The sequence below is a fragment of the Triticum dicoccoides genome, chromosome 2A (assembly GCF_002162155.2).
Source record: "Triticum dicoccoides isolate Atlit2015 ecotype Zavitan chromosome 2A, WEW_v2.0, whole genome shotgun sequence".
NCBI classification, from domain to species: Eukaryota; Viridiplantae; Streptophyta; class Magnoliopsida; order Poales; family Poaceae; genus Triticum; species Triticum dicoccoides.
Genome location: NC_041382.1, coordinates 263,566,980 through 263,582,114, shown reverse-complemented (window position 1 = coordinate 263,582,114; position 15,135 = coordinate 263,566,980). Strand labels below are relative to the sequence as shown.

The following is a 15,135-nucleotide window of genomic DNA, read 5'->3' as shown; positions in this document are numbered from 1 at the left end:
ACACGAGAACAAGAGGCGCAACACAGGACCAACCGTCGCCGTCTCTGAATCTAGCAAAATCCTGGCCTCTGCATCGACGGGATGCCGTGGTGGATTGGTCTGGTGGTGGTGCGGCCAAGCCAACCGTCGTGGTGGTGGTACGACGAGGACCTCCGGGCAGAGCCACGCGGGCTGGTCCTCCCCTCCTCCGATGAGCCGGTGGAGTGTGTTGGCTGGATAGTGCGGGGCTCCTGGTGGCCAACTGATGGGGCACTTCTGGTGGCGGCGTTGAGGGAAAGACCAACGAGCACCCTCCGATCCAGATTCTTGGGGATAGTGAGAGATATAAGAGAGAGGGAGGTGCGTCGGGAGAGACGAGTCGTATGTGGGGTGGGTGTGTTGTGCGACGAAGAGAGAGAGAGATAGACTGATCTTGTCAGATAGCGTGGGTTGGCGGAATCGAGTGGCCACGAGCCGGCCGCTCGGGACGATCAAAAAGCGCGCGTGCACTTTTTAGAATTTAGGAAATAAAAAACCCCAAAACCGCGCTCTCTTTCGAATCGAAATGAAGAAAAAACCCCCACCTCATCCCGCCCACACCGCCGCCCCAAATACCTAAACCCTCGCCGCCGGCGATCTCGACGGGTCCATGTCGCGCTGGAAGGAAAACATTTATCCTGCTCCGCCCCACTACGGCAGCTCTTCCAACCCCTCCCGACTGCTCCCTTGCAAGCGGCCGCTGCAGTCTCCATGCCCGCCGCCCCGCCGGCCGCTCGCCGATGTCACGGGCAACGCCCTGCAGCAGCCCGGATCCGCAGGCGGCGTGGAGGACATCGATTACGGGTACATCACTCCCCTCCCCAAGGTGCCCAAGTCTTGCGGGTTCCTTCTAGAGGACGACGACATGGACGAGGCGTTCTTGCTTGAGGTGGACGCCATCTGCGAGGAGCACTCGCGGTCCATGGCCGGGAAGGATAAGGGCAGGGAGAAAGATTTGACGGTGGAGCGAGGGCCAGTCGTTGTGGCGGCAGCAACCCACGCCGGACCAGTGTGCGGAACGGTATACCTTTGGTCCCTTCTAAGTTGTTTTGAAATTGGAAATAGAATAGGGAGAGCCAAGGCATATCCAAATTCGTTTATGCAAAAGGTTGATTTGTTAGGGAGAGATAAGAACCGACGAAAGGAAATGCTGACTCAATCCGAGGATAATCTGTTCTTGATGTGTTATCCTGATTAATTAGGATTGCCTAGGTGGTAATTTCAATAAAGCGCTCACTTCATTATTCTCTCTTTTGGATTGAATTTAGCTTGAGGACGCATTCTGGACGGAGGCGTATGCCATTTTTGAGGAGTGTGATGCTCAGCGTGCTGCCAAGAGCCAGGATGAGGAGCTGAAGGAGATGGTGGAAGTGGAAAGCTCGGTGCTGTCCTGTGGTGATGATTCACTTCTTCCAGCTATATCCATCGCAGATGACTGTGTTAAGGTATGTGAATATCCATGGGGCATGTGTGCCTTTTGCTTTCATTGATCTGGTGAGGAAACTTCGGAAAATTCTACAAAGTGCTACTCCCTCCGTTTCCATAATTCTTGTCGTGGTTTTAGTTCTAATTTGAACCCGGTTCCTTTAAATCGGAAAGCATTTGTAACTTCCTTTAAGTCATGTTTTCCCCTACCTAACACTGAGAATCTTAAGAGAATAATGTTGGTTTTGTGAAATTAGAAGTGAACTAGGTAGCTGGTAAATTGCAAAGTAGCTTATCATGTTGTCTTCTTTTGAGAGAAATTCAGTTGGAGGACACTTTCTGGGAAGTCAATGCCATCAGCAAGGAGCACCATGTCGCATCTTCCGAGATGAACCAGGAGCACTACGTCGCATCTTCGGCGATCAACCAGGATGAGATAGACGAGATGTACGTAGAAGATGGCTCAGTAGCATTATGTGTTGATTTCCCTCCAGTAATTTCCATTGCGGAGGCGGGAGGAGAGGTATAACTTTGCTTCTTAACTTTAGACAAGGGAAAGTTCTATAGTTTTGGGGCATGATGGAATTCTTGCTTCCTGAATCTTGGAAGGAATTGAGTAGGTTTGGTCTGGAACCAAATAACTAAACCAGTTTATTTGATTACTCTTCTCTTGGAGATATTAAGGTTGTTGATGCACTCTTGGGGGAGGTCGATGTCATCCATGAGGGGCAGGTTGCCATGTCTGCTGCCAAGGGCAAGGAGGAGCCTGGGGAGATGGGACTAGAAATGGAGGAAAATGAAGGGTGTGCCCCAAGGAAGTACTATGAGTATTTGCACTCCCTAAACGACAAGCAGAGGGAGGCTGCATGCAGTGATGTTGCTGTTCCGTTAATGATCGTTGCAGGTCCAGGAAGTGGAAAGGTACAGTTTTTGTCTTAATTTGGATAAATTGTACAATATACATTTCGTGTTTCTGGATACAATATCTTAGTTCTCATTACAGGGAATATGTATAATTATAATGTGATTAACTCTTTCCACAAAATTGGTTTTCCCAAATTTGATATCCAAAAAGTCAACTAAGACCAATAATTTCTGTTGCTTGTGTCCACCGAGACCAATTGTTTTCGTGATTTACCTTTTTTTTAACTAAGATGATTTAAGAAGAATAAGATTATCAGTATCAGATGAGTTAATAAGTTCATATCTTCTGTTCTTATAACTGATATTATTTTCCCAAGAATGTTATAGCTGATATTATTTTCCCAAGGATGTTATAGCTGATATTTTGATGCAATTAATTATTGATTCCAAATGAAATCAGAACTAACATCATCTGTCCCATTACGACAGAAATCCTACCTACAAAGTAAAATATATCCCATGAATATTATTTTTGCTTGAACTCGCATCTAAAAATGTGCACCAATTGTAGTAGAAGAAACTCTGCGCAAAGGTTGCACCATTTATTCCCAAGACAGTAGCCTATATCCTTCCGGACAGTTGTAGAAGAACCGAAAGCAATTTACTCATATGTTTCACTCTTATTTGTTTGTCTGTTTATGTAACTTTATATCGTATTTGCGAACTTCTGGCGCACTAATGTAGTGTTCAAGAAAATGATGCAAGTGCAGTCCTTGGATTTACATTTTTAAAACGGTCTGAATTTTGTCTCTTACCTGCACACAGTTTCATTATGCTGTGACTTCAATATAATAATTAATAAGATGGCACTCTTTAACTTTGCTCCATAGACCTCTTATCTTGTGATCATTTCCACACTTTTGTCTATATTGACTTTCTTTGTAATTGGCATGACTCAAGACTTCTACAATGGTCGGCAGGGTTCTCACATTGCTCAAAGAGGTAGGGTGCGCTCTTTCATATGTTCACTACAAAATTAGCATGTTGTGATATTTGAAGGTCACACAGTCACATTTCTCCATTTATTGTACGACCAGGGAATTCCACCATCAAACATCCTTGCTATGACATTCACAACTGCTGCTGCCTCAGAAATGAGGGACCGGATAGGGGCAGTGGTCGGGAAGGCAGTTGCCAAAGAGATCATAATAAGCACATTTCACTCCTTCTGCTTGCAGCTTTGCAGGACCCATGCTGAAAAGTATGTATTTTCTGTTGTCAGATATTGACTTAATTATGAAGTAACTGAATGGGATAGAACTGTATAAAAATGAAGCTAAAATAATATTATCCTCTATTTTACTTATGAGTCAATATTTACTTATGATGACTCTTTTCACCTGTATTAAGTAGTAACCATGAACTAGATGTCAGAGATGCGTTAAACTACCTCTTACAATCATTTTTTTTCGAGAAAACGCCAAGGAACTTTGTGTTCCATTGCATTGAAAAGATAGAGTTGGGTTACAATCCTCCTAAGAGGCCAAGTTCAAACAAAATACAGGGAAACTAGTGTACATCCCAGGTGGGCGGTGTTAAGCTTCATGCACTAGCCAACGCAACCAAAAGTCCGAACTGATGGAAAGGGCCAGGCAATCCACATATACACTTCATCACCCCCTCTCACGTGTGACGCGGAAAGTCAACACGTGGATAGACTCAGAGGTATGGCTCAAGAGGCCTATACGTGGACAAAGGGGGGCAACAACATTTTTTTTTGGATAAACTGCGAAAGCCAGGACTTGAACCCAAGACCTTAGCTCCGATACCATGTTATGCTTCATGCACTAGCCAAGCAACAAAGTTCGAACTGATGGAAAGGGCTAGGCAATCCACATATACACTTCAACAGGCGGCAGGATGACACGAAGGCCATGGGCACCAGCTCGTGCCCACTGCTCTACTTCGTCCTTGATCTTGGAGACGAGGTCATGAACCAGAGGCTGGGCACCATCGAAGACGCACTCGTTGTGCTTCTTCCAAATCATCCACGGTGTCAGGAGGGCAATGGATGTGAGACCCTTGCGCGGCTGCGTAGGCGTGTTCTACTTGGCGTGGAGCCACCAGTCCATGAGGGATTCTTCCTGATTTGGGCCTGCGGTGGTCATCCTGAGCTAGGCGAGGATCTCATGCCAAGTCTGCCTGGCGAAGGGGCACTCCAGGAGGAGGTGACGCATCATCTCGGTGGCCTGGTCGCAGAGTGGGCATCCGGGCTGGTACTGGAGTCCACGTCGAGCGAGGCGATTAGCAGTCCACGACCTATCTTGGTTGGCTAACCAGTGGAAAAACTTCACACGCAGCGGCGACCAATTTTTCAAATGAGTTTCCACGAGAAGCAAGTCGTGGATCCTTGGAAGGTGGCGAGGTAGCAGGAGCTGGTGGCCGTCCACTACCAAACAAGCTGGTCGGGGGCGTCCGAGAGCAAGAAGTGCTTGATCGCCAGCCAGACATGCAGATACTTGTCAATCTCGTGTATGCCGAGGGCCCTGTGGATGTCTCGTGCCTAGTTATGGCCCTGTAAACCTTCAGTGATGGTCCAAATCTTTGCGGCGGCGCTTGGGGATGCAGCTGTAGAGGGCTGGGGCATCTCGCTTATTGACTGCCAGTTGATCCAGTGGTCCTTCCAGAAAAATGCAGTTAAGCTGTTTCCGATGGTCATCGTGGTGGAGGAGAAGAAGAGCACCCGTTCCTTGGCAGACGATTGCAGATCCAAGCCACTCCAGGCACGCTCATGATCGGTGTGCGAGAACCAAAGCCAGCAGAGCCTCAGGGCGAGGCCAACACACTCTAGGGCGTGGATGCTTAACCCTCCGTGCGAGATGGGGCAGCAGATGCGGTGCCAATTGCGTGGCAGAGGCCATCGTTGGCAGCTACGGGGCCAACCCACAAGAAGCTGGGTTGAATCTTCTCGATTTGACGAAGCGTCTTCTTTGGCGGCACGAAGGCGAGGAGTTGCTGCTCAGGAATGGTACCCAGGACAGATTTCACCTACGCGAGGCGCCCTGGTTTGTTCATCAGTCCGTCCTTCCAAGCAGGGAGTCGCCCAACGATCCCATCGACAAAGGCATGTAATTGGGCTGTGGTAGGTCGTCGTATTGCGAGGGGGATCCCGTGGTAGGTGATCGGTAGCTCGACAATAGGACAACCTAGTTGCGGGATCGCAGCCGTCGCCTCATCCGTGTCGCAATGCAGCGGAGCTCTTGGCGTAATTCGCCATAAGGCCAGAGGCGCGGCCGAAGAACTTCAAAATTTGGCAATGATGTCGCTGGACGAACAATGGCAGAAAAGTACCACGTCATCAGCGTACAGAGACACCATGGGGATCGAACGTCTAGGGTGCAGTTGAGCCATGATTCCCAGGTCGATCGCGCGCTTGGTGAGCCATTCTAATGTGTCAACATTGAGTGCCCGCGACGACGATCACGCTGGCAGAGCCCCCGGCGGTGCCAGATAGGGGCGCCCGGCTCGCCATTCATCAGGACGCGTGTGCTCGCCGACGACAGGAGGATAGGATTCACTCCAGAAGTCTGTTCCCAAAGCCATATTGGTGAAGGACCTCGAAGAGGAAGGGCCAAGCCAGGGAGTCGAAGGCGGGCGGGAGGTCTAATTGGAGCAAGACTCGTGGGGCACCCGGTTGGTGAAGGACCCGGGCCGATTGCTTGACTAGAATGAAGTTGTCATGCAGACTTTGACCGGCGATGGACGTGTTTTGGCTTCGGCTGACAAGGCTATCCAACTTTGGGGTGAGGCATAGTCAGAGGACTCTGGCAAAGATCTTGGCCACTAGGTGGATAAGACTTATTGGCTTGTAGTCGTTTAGTCTTTAGTGTGTTCGCATCTGCGTGCTTCGGTAGCAGGGTGATCAGCGCCTGGTTGAGGCAGCCATGGCCTCTCATCTCATATAACTGTTGGAAGACGTCGACAAAGTCTTGTCGCACCATACTCCAACAGGCCCACAGGAACTCTGCGGTGAAGCCGTCGCCCCGATCGCCTTGAGCGCGGGCAGACGCTTGATCGCCTCCCAAATCTCCTCGGTGTTGAAGGGAGTGTTGAGGTCGTCAAGGTCACTGGGCACAATTAGCTCCAACAAGTCCACTGTGCAATCGCATTCGATGGCGGTGCCCAGGAGCGCATCATACTGCGCGAAGGCAGCTTTCGCCATGCTCTCGTGCTCGGTGATCACCTGGTCGTCCACATTGAGGCCAAAAATCCTGTTCTTCAGCTGGCGGAAAGAGCATTGCCGGTGGAAGAAGGCGGTATTGACGTCGCCGTCCTTCAGATTGGCGAATCGAGCGCGTTTTCGAGCGAATGTGCACTCCATAGAAGCCAAGCCAAGATAGGAAATCTTAAGCTGCTTACGGAACTGATCCTCTTGCAGCGTCAACATCCGGTCTTCCTGAGCCTTGTCAAAGCGTGAGATGAGCTCGTGTGAGATGGCCATCTTGTTCCTATTGTTCCCGACAGATCGGGAACTCCAATTCGTCAACTTCCGTGCCGTGGCTTGCAATCAAATCATCAGATGGCGGTAGGGGTTGGCGTCATCGATGGAGCTCTAGGCCGCAGCCACCGTCTCGTGGAAACTATCAAGGCGCAACCATAGATCCTCAAAGTGGAATCGTTGATGTGCAGCCGGTACGGCCGTACGGGGGTACAACCAACAGCAATGGGCTGTGGTCAGAAACCACAGATGCGAAGCATCGAAGGTGACAAGCGGCATGGGTGTCTTCCCAGTCAGCAGTGCAAAGCACCTGTCAAGGTGCACCACGGTGGTTGGGTGGGGGAGGGGATTGCTCGTTCGACCATGTGTACCGGCGACCATTGAGATATATTTCCTTCAACGTGAGGTCGTTGATCAGCCTTCGGAATCTGCTCATCATGCTTCTATTCAGATTGCCATCATTCTTGTCTTTGTCGTGGTAAATTAGGTTAAAATCCCCGCAAAGCATCCAAGTAAACCTATTCATGGACAACCCGGCCCGGAGGCCCGAACCCGAAGCCCGACATTCAGGCCGGGCTCGGGCTCCAGTTTCTCGCCCGAAGCCCGGCCCGAAAGTCTGAAATAAGCCCAAAATGGCTATATATATTATTTTTATTTGAAATATAGGTATAATAAACTAATATAATATCCCGAATATGATTAATTTAATTAAAAACGCCATTGTTCATGTGTTTCAGGCCGGGCGGGGTCGGGCTCGGGCTTGGGATTTTTTCATCGGGCTTTGCCAAGCCCGGCTCGAACCTGGCCCGTGGAATGATCAGGTTTACATCCAAGGTCCCTGGCAATTGCTGCGGACGTTGCGTAATTCCTGAAGAAACACGATTTTATCTGCATCATCCTGCGCTCTGTAGACCACCGTCATCCACCAAGGGGCATCTGAGCCTGTGGAAACCTTGGCAGTGATCGTGTTCGCGGAGAATGCCGGTTCCGTGATAGTCACGGCCTTGCTCTTCCAAGCGAACCTCTTACAATCATCTCTAACTGTAATTTAATGTCTCACAAAGTTGTTAATGGAAAAGTATGTGCAATGCTATATCAATTTGCTGATCTGATAATTTTCTTGTTTGTGTTTTATGTTCTCATTTCAATACACATTCTCTTTCTTGCAGTTTATTAAGTCTACAAGTTGTTGTGAACTTTTAGATACTTGTTCTTGGCTTATTTTGTCCCTTATTTTGAAAATATTTCTACAACATTCGTTTGAAGGCTAGGCCGCACATCTGAATTCATAATATATGGCCATGGGCAACAAAGGAGGGCCATTATTGAGGCAGAACGCCTGTTGGAGCATGGCAAAAGTGATGGTTTAGGAGATGCAGTTAAGCAGCAGTATGATGGAGACATTAAACATTCTTTTAAAGACAAAGCTAAGAAGTGGTTGAAGTTTGTTACACAGGTGCCTTCTACTTCTGAAGATTCATCACTATCATTTTATAGTTTCTATTTCCTTTTTGTTTTGGTGCACCTGCAGCTCTATGAAGGGATTGGGCAGTCTCTACAGCATTTTGCTCCTGCAAAATTATTGTAAAGCCTAACAATAACTTTAAATCTACCCAAAGTGTCGTTCAGATTCTCCTTATATATGTATATATGTTTGTTACTTGCCACCTTCTGCACAATCGACAGCGCATAATATTGAAGGAACTGCTTCAGCATGCTGTGCAGACATTGTTCTAAAGGCTTACTGCATATAGTGGATTATTCCTAGTCTTGTTGAGACGCCTGAATTAATTCAAGATAAAGTATACAAAGTTCTGCATATAGTAGAAAACAGAAATACAAAGGTTTTATACAATACACTTGACATACAAAAACTAACTCTGAAGAATCACTTTAGAACCAATCAATTAGGACAACAACAAACGTCTTATTAATAATTTTGACAATTACTAGATCCCAAAAATGATGTGAAAACTCTGGGTAACTATAATACTGCTTGAAGCCTTGAAGGTGCCTCACAAAACCATAGGTGTGACCACATGCTAAAACTGGATCACATTTAGCTTAGTTGTGAATGGATATGTCCATAGTTAAAAAAGGCACACCTAGGCAGGCGCTTAAGTGCGCGTAGGCTCTAGGTGATAGCAAAACGCCTAGCGCTTAATCTGCGCATAAGCATGCGCTTTGGCCAGAAAAGTGCAAGGCAGTGGCTAAGTTTTTAAAGCGTCCCTAAGGCGACGCCAAGGCGTCGAAGCGCCCCCCCTCCGCTTTGGAAAATCGACCGCTTTGGGCGCCTAGGCGCCAAAGCGCCCCCCCTCCCTAAGGCGGTAAGGCGTCGCCTTAAAAACATAGGGCAGTGGCCATAAGCATAAGCATAAGCATGCACTTTCTAACTGTCTTAAGTGCGCCTAGGCTATAGGTGATAGCAAAATGCCTAGCGCTTTTTGAACTATGGGTATGTCTCACTTCACGGGTAGTCATGGGCTCATGGCTATGGATTTTGTTTGTCCAAAGCATTTTGGTTCACACAATTCTTGAGCTTACTACTAGAGTCTCTATCACATTTGTACTAGATCCAAACTGTGAGCGAGTCAGTAATATGAAGAAGTCTTTCTGGAAAATAATCATGTATCTATAGTGTAGGAGGTTGTGTTACTAAGCAGATCTTTTTGTGTAGTTGGGTTTTATTGTTACCATTTACCAAATGTTGCATCTTCATTTACAGGCGAAATCTTCAGGACAAACTCCTGAAGAATATGAAAAGAAGGGCGATTTGACAGGAGTAAGCTCTCTTCTGTGTATAAATCATTGTTATCCACTTTGTTCTATAATCACATTGACCTTTACTTCGTGACATTTTGAGTAGGCTTCGATTCTTCGGCACTATAATGAAATACTAGTGTCTTGTAATGCTCTTGATTATCATGATTTTATCAACTCATCCATAACTCTTCTCACGAAGTTTCCAGAAGGTAGTTTCATTTCTTATCTCACAATATCACCTGCTTTGATGAGCTGTTGATAAGATATCTGTCTTGCCTATGCAGTATACAAAGAGTGCCAGAACACATGGCAGGCAATAGTGGTTGATGAGTTTCAGGATACCAGTGCTATGCAATATTTTCTTCTGAAGCTTCTAGCTTCTCACAATCATATAACCATAGTTGGTGATGATGATCAGGTATGCAAATTTGGTCCACTTTATCATCCAAGAATTTTAGAACTTATGGTTTCTAGATGCCCATTGGTGCTTTCAGCTGCCATACATATACTATTTTCAACTTCTTTTTCTCTTGTATCAGTCCATCTTCAGTTTCAATGGTGCGGATGTTTCTGGCTTTGATTCATTCCGTAGAGACTTTCCAAATCATAAAGAGGTAACTGTGACGTCTCTGGGGGCACTTTCTAACTGTCTTAGGTGTTACATTTTCTTCATGATATCTGTTAAGTAGCTTGCCTTGCCGATGACTGCAGATCAGGTTGAACAAGAACTACCGCTCTACACGGGCAATTGTCGAAGCAGCAACAGCTCTTATTCACAACAACACTAAACGGTGTAATCATAAACTTGCTGAGACAGACAACCCTTCTGGAAGTAAGGTATACTCATAGAAGCCCAACTGAACTGCTTCGTTTGTTCTTCCATCCTGTCAGTTGCTTATTGATTTAATATTACTTAGATCACTGTTAAGGAGTGCCATAGCGAAGATTCACAATGTGCATTTGTCATTGACAAAATCATTGAAACTACATCTAGTTCAGCTGAAGGCCGCGACTTCGGTAAAATTGCTGTCCTATATCGAAGACAGGTTGAGAATTTTTGAACCCTGCATTGTAGAAAAGCACATTTGGTCATGCTTGCAGTCTAACTTTCTTATACACAGATAACTGGCAAAGCATTCCAAGTGTCATTCCGCAACAGGAAAATACCCTTTAATGTTCATGGTGTGGCTTTCTACAGGAAAAAGGTAGTTCAATTTAGTTTAATCTTGAGACTCATTGCAAAGTAGCAATTTCTCATTATTTCTCTTTTCTTCTGTGCGGTTAACTCTACAGTCATTAGTTGGGTAACATTTGGGATCTTGGAAATTTCTTATGGGTTGCAAACGAGCTATTGCTAATTTTTCAATGCCTTTGGAAGGAACCAGTAGGGAAGCACCCTTCTGAAAATATATGTTATAATCATAAGCTATTGTTTGATCTTGATGCTATGAAGCTAACAACATTATTTGTTTTTGTTTACTTATTTTTTTGTAGACATGTGAGTTTGGTCAACGTCAGCCATACCTAGACTGTTCGAGAAATCAATCATGCGAAATCTTTTTTTGTGCATCACCAAATTTTGCATAACTTTGTTCCACTTAATAATAAACGAATGACCACACTTTAGTGCACTCATAATTTACTTGGGAATAATAAGTAAACAACCCTGTAAGTGCTCTCAATTGCCTCATGGCTTAAGTGCTTTACCATGCTATTATTCCAGGCCATCAAAGCTATTATGGCAATACTTAGGACCACGTTACCTGGTTGTGATGATGGCCCATGGCGTCAGGCCTTAAAGACCCTTTTGCCTGGTGACAAGGAAGAAAAAAAGAAGGTTCAAGTGTTACCAGACTCTTTCTTTTGCGTGTTATACCTTTTTTCATTTTTAAAATTTCCATATATTTGATAATTTGTTGCAATTTTATTTGCAGATTATAGATCATGTGGAAAAGATTTCATTGGCTAGAAAGTGTAGCTTCATATCAGCTGCTACTGACATCTTCAGTGCAAAGGTCTCCGGGACCTTCAAAAGGTTGTTCAATTCTCCCTGTTAACTTGCTGTTCTTAGACACCATAAATTCACCGCAAGTATTGTTATTTCAAGCTAATTGAAGACTGTTTATACCATCTTTTACATGGGCACCATTATTGCATATGTACATTAAATGTGTGTAGGACCGATGTTGTTTGTGCTTTGAGCTATACAACTGCTGCTTATTTATAACATAATTTCCATTTTGTTCTTAGTTTGGAAACTTTGTTTTGTCAGTAAGTTTCCTTATCGTTATGCCATGCTCATGAATCTACTAAATGTTGCTTTATTCAGAGTGTCTCATTTTGTTGGCTGCAGGACCCAGATTACTCAAGGGCGTAAGGTTTTATCGACCTTGTATAGCCTATCAAAATTTGTTGAGAGGGTACTGAACAAAATTTTACTCCCCAGTACTGTACATTTCTTCATAACATAGGATACATCTCAGTTTACGATATATCTGCAATGTTCCATATCTTCAAAATTTTCTGTAAAGAAATAGCTGACCTATAAAAACGTAAACATCTATGGAATGAACATGTGCCATCAATTTCAAGAACTTAGTTCTTTTGCCTGTGTATTTAGTATTTACAGGTAAGAGGGTTATAACTTCTGCACATCACCCATAACTTAGTAAACTTGCATCGCGTTCTCTGTTGATAGTCAGCAGTGAACAAACTTCTGCACAACATTATTTATAACTACCCCATGTAGAGTGGACAATTATAACTTCTGCACAGCAGTGGTACACTTCATCTGATCTTGTGGTTAGTTTCTCAAGAGCTACATCCTTTTTTAACTGACTGCTAATGCAGAACCACACTAATCAAGGTCACCTCTAAAATAGTAGCCATCTTCTTAATTACAAATATTAACCCTCATCGTAAGTTCATAAGAGGTAGCAACCACTTTTTTTTGGGGAAAAACACAAGTCTATGTATCTGAATGTACTATTCATGAAAGATATCTTTGTATGTGTTGTGCTCTGATAATGGTCTGATTCTTTTCATAGATACATGTTAACATAGACGAAAGCATAACTCACTAAACCTGCAGCAAAGCCTTACTGATAATTGGCTGTCTTCATTTTTGTGTCTCAGGAACAATCAGTTTCAGCTGTCATTTCTTCTGCAGGAAATATGCTACCTCAGGTTCAGTTACTTGTTACAATTGCATCCAAAAAGATTTACTCTCTGTTTTGGTGTTTTATCACCTTTTTACAAGTTTTTAAATAGCTAGCTATAACTGTGCTATAGCTTTTTGAACCCTAGATGCTATCTGCCAGGCATATTCATTATTTTTTATATTCTAGTGTTAAAATCGATGATTGTTTTCACTAGTTTTTTTTGCGACCTCCTGCGAAAAGTGCAATTTAAACCTTGTTTTTAAATATGACCTGGGAGCACTGTGAATAGAAAAAGTGCTTTTGAAGCAACAGTGTTACTCCATATCGGTGTGAATTTGTACATGCAGTTGGTACATGACTTTATGTGATCCTATCATCTAATGGAATCATGAACTGTGTGCTCACACCTGTTGATCATCTTGAATTCTTCTAGTTTACTGCAGAATTCATGGTATGCAATAACTGGGAGTGGGGGTGGGGGGTTAAATTAGGCACAATTGTAACCTCCTAATCCTGATTCGCAAAAAAAAACCCCCTCCTAATCCAAGCTTATTCATAGGGGGAAACAGCCAGCTGGAACAGTGTCATGTGCTTTCACTGTAAACATATAACTATAACGTAGGATCTGACATCATTGTTTGCCACGTGTTCTACGATCAGATCATGCTAATTTCCTGTTGTAAATTAAATCTACAGTAGAAAGCTGTGAAATTGATATATGGTTTGGGCACACATTACCTTATCGCATATATGCTTATTACCAAACTGAGGCTGATTTGGTGTGTCTCTAGTCCCTACTGATCCTATAATATCTACATCAATGCTTTGTGTATATTTCATTCTTTTCATGATGGTTAATTTAATAATTTTCATTTCTTTGGCAGCAATATCTCCTTGAAAAGCGTGCAGTTATTGATAACGATGGTGGTAAATTGTTAAATGAAGACAATGACATCAGATCTGTAAGTTCATACTATTTGATGCTCTTAATGTTCTATGTGTTGATTGTCTTGAGACTTAAATTTTGATGTTGTGCACCGAGATGAAGATCATTCTGAATCATCCTAGCTCTAGCATATATAAGAGCATGCACAAATGGAGATTGAGCAAGATATGCATTTTGTTCCTCATTGAAAATGCCCAAATCAAGTGACGTGCTGCTTTTATTTAAGTCAAAAGCAGCTATTGGTAGACTTGTAACTAATTTTCTGGAAACAAGCTTATTTAAAATAGCTTGTCAACCATCATGGTTGGATAAAGGGTCCATGATCTCACTGGTAATGAGTCGCTGTTACCAAAACTAGGAAATCTGTAATCTAGCCAAGTTTTCCAAAAGCCAAACAATTTGATTACTTGAGACTAGATAGCGAAAGTTGTGGCTAACTACTCGGAGAGCAAAGAGGGCGACGGCGCGCTCTGGCGATGGCGATGGCGACTACCCTCCTGCGGTGGACGTCGCCCCCGCTCCCCCTCCCCAGCCTCTGCGCCGCCCCCTTCGGCCTCTGCGCCGGCCTGTCGTCCGCGCCCCCTTCCCCGACCGCGCCACCCGCCCCGGCCGTGGCGCCGCTCCCCTTGCCCGCCCCTGTCCCTGCGCCCCGCATTCGGTGGGCAGACCTCGCCGACGAGGACCCACTCCCTTCTCCCGCCGCTTCCCATCGCACTGCACAGCTCGGCTGGGCCGGTGGCTCAGCCCCCCGCGTGAGGGGCTCGGCCGCCGGCTTGCGGCTATCGCGGTTGCCGACATCGCCCTTGAGCCCCGCTCGGGCTGTTGGGAGGCAAGGCGCGCCCTTGTGGAGCGGGGCTGCCCGTCGCCAGCGCAACCGGACTTGGGGTGTGGCTGGCCGTTCTGACAGGGGTCCGACTCTTACGTCGTGGCGCCGCCCGATGGTTGACCCGCGGCCGCGTCCGGTGGCAGCTCCGACCTCGCTGGCGGCTAGCCATGGCCCGGTCCCCTCGTCCCCTTTGGTGCGGTCTTCCCCATTTCGCCCGTTCATCGCCTCGTTCGGGTCTTCTTCCCTCTGCTTCCAAGCCTCTCGGTCCACTCGACGCCCCTGGTTGGCCCTTGCCGGCGGTGTGCTGGCGGCGACGCTTGCCCCGACTAGGGAAACCCTACGGGTCCGGCCCCCTCCGCGCCTCCTGGGCCGCCCCTCGCCCGAACCTAGCCTCTTGGGCCGTGGCCCAGCCCACCAGTCGCTGGCGCTAACTGGGCCAACCCTGCTTGGACCGGGCCGGCTTGCGGCTGCTGGGCCGCTTCTGTGCCCTAGGCCCGTGGCTCCAGTGGCCTCGATATGGCTCCCCCGAGGCTTTCTGACCGCATCATCTCCCCCCCGCCGCCTCCCTCGACCCGTCCCATGCTTCTGCTCCCCCGCCCGACGCGACGCGCCCCTCTCCCTCCCCGCCGGCCTC

General features: G+C 46.2%; 1 protein-coding gene across 2 annotated transcripts in view; it reads left to right on the top strand.

Annotated features, from left to right (window-relative positions):
• Positions 1-531: 531 nt before the first annotated feature.
• Positions 532-15,135, top strand: part of LOC119354379 (ATP-dependent DNA helicase SRS2-like protein At4g25120) — a 31,732-nt gene continuing 17,128 nt past the window's right edge. For both annotated transcript variants that reach the window (XR_005170835.1, XM_037621107.1), the window contains exons 1-19: positions 532-1,039; positions 1,287-1,463; positions 1,769-1,966; positions 2,128-2,364; positions 3,268-3,309; positions 3,405-3,568; positions 8,072-8,261; positions 9,531-9,587; positions 9,672-9,777; positions 9,853-9,986; positions 10,108-10,182; positions 10,280-10,405; positions 10,486-10,614; positions 10,690-10,773; positions 11,292-11,405; positions 11,503-11,603; positions 11,922-11,988; positions 12,704-12,754; positions 13,614-13,691. Coding sequence is in view for 1 of the 2 variants with exons in the window: in XM_037621107.1 (XP_037477004.1) it covers positions 629-1,039; positions 1,287-1,463; positions 1,769-1,966; positions 2,128-2,364; positions 3,268-3,309; positions 3,405-3,568; positions 8,072-8,261; positions 9,531-9,587; positions 9,672-9,777; positions 9,853-9,986; positions 10,108-10,182; positions 10,280-10,405; positions 10,486-10,614; positions 10,690-10,773; positions 11,292-11,405; positions 11,503-11,603; positions 11,922-11,988; positions 12,704-12,754; positions 13,614-13,691 (2,541 nt within the window). In the remaining variant the exon portion in view is untranslated. The remainder of the gene's footprint in view (positions 1,040-1,286; positions 1,464-1,768; positions 1,967-2,127; positions 2,365-3,267; positions 3,310-3,404; positions 3,569-8,071; positions 8,262-9,530; positions 9,588-9,671; positions 9,778-9,852; positions 9,987-10,107; positions 10,183-10,279; positions 10,406-10,485; positions 10,615-10,689; positions 10,774-11,291; positions 11,406-11,502; positions 11,604-11,921; positions 11,989-12,703; positions 12,755-13,613; positions 13,692-15,135) is intronic.